The sequence below is a fragment of the Populus trichocarpa genome, chromosome 10 (assembly GCF_000002775.5).
Source record: "Populus trichocarpa isolate Nisqually-1 chromosome 10, P.trichocarpa_v4.1, whole genome shotgun sequence".
NCBI classification, from domain to species: Eukaryota; Viridiplantae; Streptophyta; class Magnoliopsida; order Malpighiales; family Salicaceae; genus Populus; species Populus trichocarpa.
The window spans coordinates 7,939,486-7,946,619 of record NC_037294.2 but is presented as its reverse complement, the minus strand read 5'-3'; the positions used below and the strand labels follow the sequence as shown (position 1 = coordinate 7,946,619).

The following is a 7,134-nucleotide window of genomic DNA, read 5'->3' as shown; positions in this document are numbered from 1 at the left end:
TGCCCTAGATGGAATTCATTGCATTGCATTGCACAAGAGGGAGGAAAAAGAGCTTCGTGAAAAAAGGATTATAGAACAATCTTGCTTTGTTAACTCAAATGACATTAAAATCTAATAAAAAAGAATCAATCAATAAATAAAATAAAAGAGATAAATAGTATAAATCAACAAATTAAAAACATAAAAAAATAACATGTTCTAGTACAGGAAAAATCACTAAAACCTCATACTATTTATCAAGCCTTTAAAGATTCAGGTTACACGAATGATAGAAAGTACATGTAAACTTGGTTATTCTCAATGTCTCATCACAACAAATTCCCAATTAGTAAAACACCAGGTTAAATGAAACCCAAATTCCAGAAGAAAGCTATGTACACAATGTGACCCCAGAAAACTCAAGAATTTTCCCACCTCTTCAGACATTTTCCATATCTAGTTTGACATTTAGCATGCTGTACCAGTCACTTGCTACAGATCGCAAATGTTCGATTGAAACCTTAAAAAGGAGTCGCACAAACTGCATCTCCACGTAGCCTTTACAAAAACAGATAACGAAGTATCTAAGAAAATCACCCACTTTCTCTTAAGCAGTTCCCAGGCAAGAGAAATTTATACTTGTCCGCCTTCTCCAGAAGATATGATGGAAGATGAACAGCTGAGTAGGAATGAGGAATTGGTCCCATTTTCCCAATAATTTCCTTGAATGTGTACTCCTCTGGAAGCATATCAAATAAATCAGCACCCTTGCAAATTACTCTCTGGATTCTTTCAGGGTTCAAGTAACGTTTGAACCTGACTCTATCAAAATGACTGTAAGCTTTCATCTTAAAGATAAACTCGCTTATACGGCGGAAACAAAAGCTGCAGTGCCACCCTGCATCTGCCAAAATGTCATCTGCATGGCGATAATGTGCATACTGCGTCGTGCCTGTCTGATATCTGTGGACTGAAGCTCTCCAGCTGTTATTGTCCACGAGAAACTCAAAAGAGTAAAGATAATTTTTCAGCCGGAGATGAAGAACTGAAGGAATGTCATCGCACCACCTCAAAAGATTGATAGTGTGTCTGCTTGGTATCTCATCAACATCTGACATTATAAGCAAGTCATCATCAGAAATCCCTGCTATTTTGATAAGTCGATCCAATGCCACTCGTTGGAATGCCTCTTCGATAAAAGGGTTTTCCCCTTTCCTAGACCTCCCTCCGACGGTTCCATAGGTCAACCTGGGCTCAACAAATTTGAACTGATCTCGATGGTTGGCAAAATAGAGAAGCTTTTCTGTCCCGGTGAAGGTTGAATTAGACTCAAGGATAATGAACTGTGTGATGTAAGGGTACAATTCTTTCCATCGCAAAGTAAGGATGTCCAGTTCATTACTGAATAACACTGCATCATAAACACGTCTTGGGAACTCACGAATTCCCCAACCGTGGAGTTTGCAGAGGTTCTCCATTGACACATTCTCATGATAATAGTGTGGGATTTCATTGAACTGTTTTGGTGGAGATTCCCATATCGGCCGCAAGAAGTATGAGATCTTCTGTCCATGCATGTAAATACCATAGACACATGGTGGCACGAGTATAAATAGAAGCAAATACATCTTTAAATCCATGCCACGAAGGATACACCTGATTCTGGACATACTCAAAACTCGGCTCGAGTCCTGCAGATCAATGAATTTCACAATGTAAGTCAAAATGATTTCAGAAAGAAATACAAAGCAAACCAAATTACTTGTAGATGATCAATGTAATAAATTGTCATATAAAACCGATGTAAAATGAGCATGTAGAAAAAGAATATGTAACAGAAATAAATAAATAAATAAACAACAATTTCTCCTATAAGCAGAATGCCCTGTTCGAGTCCAGTATGGATGAGAGAATGCAAAGAAAATCATTCAATAAACCAGCATCTCAAATATTCTCTCTTCTTAAACACAAATTATCCTTGAAACCAGATAAAGTGGAGACATTTTATAATCAGAGATTCCAGACGGCCAAAATCGAAAAGGCCCAGATTGAAAATTCATTATGTATGTTATTAAATTAAAAAAAAAAGGCCTTATTTTTTCAGTTGCCCGACCTTAAAAAACCTCAACCGTGATCCTTTCAAATCCTCAAACAAGTCCCAGATTAAATCAAAAACTCAATAAATCTATCTACGAACAAGAAAGAAAAATCCAAGAAATCCCAAGTCCGATAACAAAACATCTATTTTTCATGGCATGATCCAGAATTCAAAGAACAGGCATGTATAGTGATCAGAAATGAAAACAAAAAATATACATATATATCAAATGCAAAAAACGAAAAGGCCTAAATAAATCTCATACATATCAAAATGGGTTCGAAATTACCTGGCCACAAAAATCACTACAGATATCATCAGTCTTCTTAGAGCAGTAATGGCCGCCATTTTCATTCATCATCCACCACATTTTTTAAAAATTATATATTTTCTGTTTTTCTGCAACTGCTCTAAAAAAATAAGATCAAAACCCAAAAACAAGAAGAAAAAAACCAAAATAGTTTTTCTCCACTCCCTGCAATAACTATCTTTCGAAATCCCCCTCCTCGATCTCCGCTTGTTTCTAGCTAGCCGCACAACCAGTAAATATAGCCGTTTATGCCCCCCTCTCTCCAAAAAAATGGTTCTTTTTATAAAAAACGATAAAAACTTTTTAGCAAAACAGATAGAATCCCTCGATCATCTCCAAGATTAACGAGCTTAATTATTTTTTTTCTGAAAGAACAAAGTAACGTAGCTTCTCTGTAAATTGGGTGGCAGTTGTAAAGAAAAAGGGCCCTCTATTCTAATTCCATGCTTCGATGCGTCCATCAAAACATATACAGGGGGAGAGATTTTAATATTAAAAAAAAATGTTAAACGTCAATTGACTAAAATCCCCATCCTTTTTTGGTCTTGACTCCGTTCTGGAGGTTAAATCAGCGTGGACAATTCGGGAATTTAGGAAATAGTTAGACTTTGGAGACTGTCGTTTGTTGCCTGGCCTTGCCTTGCCTTGCCTTGTAGGGCTTGATCCCAACGCGTCTATTGACTTGTCTTAAATTCAAGAACTAGGCAAACAACCAAGTCTTTCTTAATTTGCTTGACCATTTTCTTTTTTTCTTTTTTTTTTTCCTTGTTCACCTATCAATTTACTTTTAAATTATAGTGTTTGAAGAGTGGAAAAAAAATAATAATGTATCAGGCTTGGATTTTAATGCGTTATTTGTAATGTAATTTTTATAATTATTTGAAGATATTATAATTATAATCCTGTTAAGTTGCTTGTTATTTTTACTTAAAGTACAAATATTTTATAATTATACTACTGATTACAATAATGAAGAAAAATAAAAATATATTATTACCCTAAAAAAAGAGAATATTGTTCAATTCATAACTCATCTTATGCTTATAATCTACAAAACTAATTGAAATACTCTATGTTTGTAAAGAAAAGAAATTTGAGGTTTATAGTTATTTTTTTTTTTATTAACGTGGGTGTCCGGGCCAGTTTGCGTGTACCTCAACTAATCCCACAAGCCCTGAAGTTAACGATCATGTAAGCCTCTAGTGGCTATGAGATTTACAAGACTCAAACTAGTGATTTTTAGGGAGCAAACCCAGAGTCTGACCAATTATTATTATTTGATCAAATTGATATTTAGATTTTTTTTTATAATTTGTTTTAAGATAATTAAATGTATATTTTGACTGCTTAATTCATGGAATAAAAAACGTGTTGAATTGTCTTAACCTTTGTAACATGTATGTTTTTTTCATAATATATGACAGAAGAAAACCATGCCCATCAATTTTATTCGAATGTTTGGTTAAGTCATAGTTGGATGGTACATTTGCATAATTTAAAAGAACAGGGACTAGTTTGAAATCTCTAATCAATAGCGGCACGACTAATCCGTTGAGGTTACTTTACTAATCCTATTCCTTGTGTATCTTCTTGACACATGTCATGTGTGTGCCGTGTTTAATTGGATTTATGTATTATTATTAGAAGTTACTTCTACGAGAGGTTAGAGATAGTTTTGGGGTATTTTAAAGTATTTTTTATTTAAAAATATATTAAAATAATATTTTTTATTTTAAAAAATTTATTTTGATATTAATTTAAAAATATATAAAAATTAATTTTATAAAAAAAAATTTAAATTTTTAGAAAACTTGTTTTGAACTGCGTTCCAAAGATTTTTCTGAATTTATTTTTAAAATTTTATTTTTCTTGAGAGGACTTTGAATTGTGATTAGCAGCACATGGCATAATTCGAGACGAGAGGAAGTGTCTTTATTGACCATAATATTTTTTTTCTACCACCTTTTTCTTCAATTACCTTAATCTTCATTTATTTGAAAATTCAAAACCACCTAAAATGAAAAGAAAAATTAAAACAATAACCAATAACACGTTGAAATGTGTTTATTTTTTGTGTGAGACGCTATATTTTAAAATATGAGAAATTAATTTGTATATTAAAAATTGTAATTTCATTTTTTATATAAAAATGATATCCATGAATAATAATAAAATCTCATGCTTATGCATAAGGAAGGAACACAATTTACAAAATATTTAATAATCTTATATACATGAAGGAAAGAAAAAAGGAATCAAATCCAATAACTCTATTTCCAAGAGAGCTTCATGAAAATGGCAAAATGTCAAATTTCAGTTTATTTTGTGGAGGCTACTATTATATTTAGTGTTGTAATGTTAAGTGGTTATTTTTTAAAATATTTTTTATTTAAAAATATATTAAAATAATATATTAAAATAATATTTTTATTTTATTTTTAAAAATTTATTTTTGATATTACTACATCAAAATAATTTAAAAATATAAAAAAATAATTTAAAATTAAAAAATTAAAAAAATTTAATTTTTTTAAAACCCTTGTAAAACACAAAAACAAACTATCTAATATATCTCCTTCAACCGTGGCCTGGGCCTATCCATGTGGCATAAGTTGGCCACAGACACGTGTATATTCCACCGCTAAGTTTTCAAAAGCTTAACAAGGTTTGCGCGGAGGGGTGCCTGGCGGTGCAAAATTTCCTTGGAGGTTAAGGATGCTAAGTTTATAAATACTGTTTTTTTTTTTTTTTCAAACCACAAATTCATCGTGACTGAAGTATTTGGAAGGCCTTGAATGTGGATCCATTCAGTAATCTCCATTCTCAACCATGTTTAATATTACTTCCTCCTTTTCTTTTCTTTTCTTTTATCTCAAACCGAATATGCTACTATAATATTATTCAAAAAAATTTTGTTGAAGTGATTGAAAATGTTTTTATTGTATTTATAAAGCATTTAGGGCAAATCTTAAATCTTATATCAAGAGAGTCAATCCAAATAGACAAGAGCTTGTTTCGAAGTGTGGTTGCGATTGCTTTTTAAAGTGTTTTTCACTCAAAAATGTATTAAAATAATATTTATTTTTTTAAAAAATTATATTTGATATCAGCGCATCAAAATGATCTAAAAACACAAAAAAAAATGTTAATTTGAAGCAAAGAAAAAAAAATTTATTTTTTTCAAAAACATTTTTGAAACGCAAAAATAAACAGGGTCTTAAAAAATAATAATTCATTACTGTCGTTTAAATACAATCCTCTTAGGACCTTAAATTATAAATTTTCTTTAACACTCCTCCTTTTTCTTATTCTAAACAAGTTAAATCCAAATCATAACTTTTCATCCCATAATTACTCCAAATTCTCTTTCTGTTTTTTTTTTTTTTCAAAGAGCTCTCATTTTCTATAGGGTTTTTCCTTTTAATTCTTATATTGCCACCTTAATAAATGCCCTTTGATCTACACCAACCTCTATTATCTCCAACGTATGTTTTGTCAAATCTAAAAATAATGTCTCTTTCATCTATTTATTGTTCTATTTCCCCCATTTCATTTTTATTTTGATTGTGAAAAGTGAGTTTTAGTTCAATTTTTCTTGATATCTTCCTTTAACAACTAGTGTTTTTTTTTCTTTGTGGGTTTTGTTTATCTTAAATGCTTCAATGTTGTGGTTAATGTAAATTCAAAGTTTAAGAGTATAGATGAAAGTTTGAAAGTTTGAGTAACAAGTAAGGTCAGCCCTAGAATTTGAAGCGAAAAAATAAACAGGGTCTTAAAAAATAATAATTCATTACTGTCGTTTAAATACAATCCTTTTAGAACCTTAGATTATAAATTTTCTTTAACACTCCTCCTTTTTCTTATTCTAAACAAGTTAAATCCAAATCATAACTTTTCATCCCAAAATTACTCCAAATTCTCTTTCTGTTTTTTTTTTGTTGTTTCAAAGAGCTCTCATTCTCTATAGGGTTTTTCCTTTTAATTCTTATATTGCCACCTTAATAAATGCCCTTTGATCTACACCAACCTCTATTATCTCCAACGTATGTTTTGTCAAATCTAAAAATAATGTCTCTTTCATCTATTTATTGTTCTATTTCCCCCATTTCATTTTTATTTTGATTGTGAAAAGTGAGTTTTAGTTCAATTTTTCTTGATATCTTCCTTTAACGACTAGTGTTTTTTTTTCTTTGTGGGTTTTGTTTATCTTAAATGCTTCAATGTTGTGGTTAATGTAAATTCAAAGTTTAAGAGTATAGATGAAAGTTTGAAAGTTTGAGTAACAAGTAAGGTCAGCCCTAGAATTTCACCGAGTTTTACCTGGTCAACCGGGTCATGAGTCAACCTAGATTTTAGGTTGAGTCAACTCTTTGCCTTGTTTTTTCTTTAACCCAGACCGGTTCAAATCCCGGGTCAATTGAGTCTAAAATTGACTTGTTAAACCAGTTCGAGTTTGATAATTAAGGTTTTTATGATGTCTAGTAAGACGACAAGTGTTTTCAAAATTTTATTGAATCTTTTGAACAAAACTCAAATAGTTATGATATATGATTATTTGCAAAACTATAAACAAATATGCAATGTTTCTTTTATTTGTTTCTCATAAAAAAAATTAAAGCAATTCTTGGTATCGTTGTATAATTATAAAAATGCTTTTTTTTAATCTAATAACATTTTTTTTTGTAATGAAAACGAAGGACACTTTGAAAATAATGTTATTTCTCATGGAAAAGACAACAAATTTCAA

At 30.7% G+C, this 7,134-nt stretch overlaps 1 protein-coding gene across 1 annotated transcript; it reads right to left on the bottom strand.

Annotated features, from left to right (window-relative positions):
• Positions 1-202: 202 nt before the first annotated feature.
• On the bottom strand, positions 203-2,848 carry LOC7460749 (uncharacterized). Its single transcript, XM_002315629.4, has 2 exons — positions 2,367-2,848; positions 203-1,670 (listed from the first exon to the last, which is right to left on the bottom strand). The coding sequence occupies exons 1-2, from the start codon at positions 2,445-2,447 to the stop codon at positions 573-575; spliced, it is 1,179 nt and encodes a 392-aa protein (XP_002315665.2). The 5' UTR covers positions 2,448-2,848; the 3' UTR covers positions 203-572.
• Between the last annotated feature and the right edge of the window lie 4,286 nt (positions 2,849-7,134).

Coding starts and splice junctions, on each gene's coding strand:
- LOC7460749 (XM_002315629.4), bottom strand. CDS start 2,447: ATGTGGTGGATGATGAATGAAAATGGCGGCCATTACTGCTCTAAGAAG. Junction 1,671..2,366: donor GTAGTGATTTTTGTGGCCAG/GTAATTTCGAAC, acceptor ATTGATCTGCAG/GACTCGAGCCGAGTTTTGAG.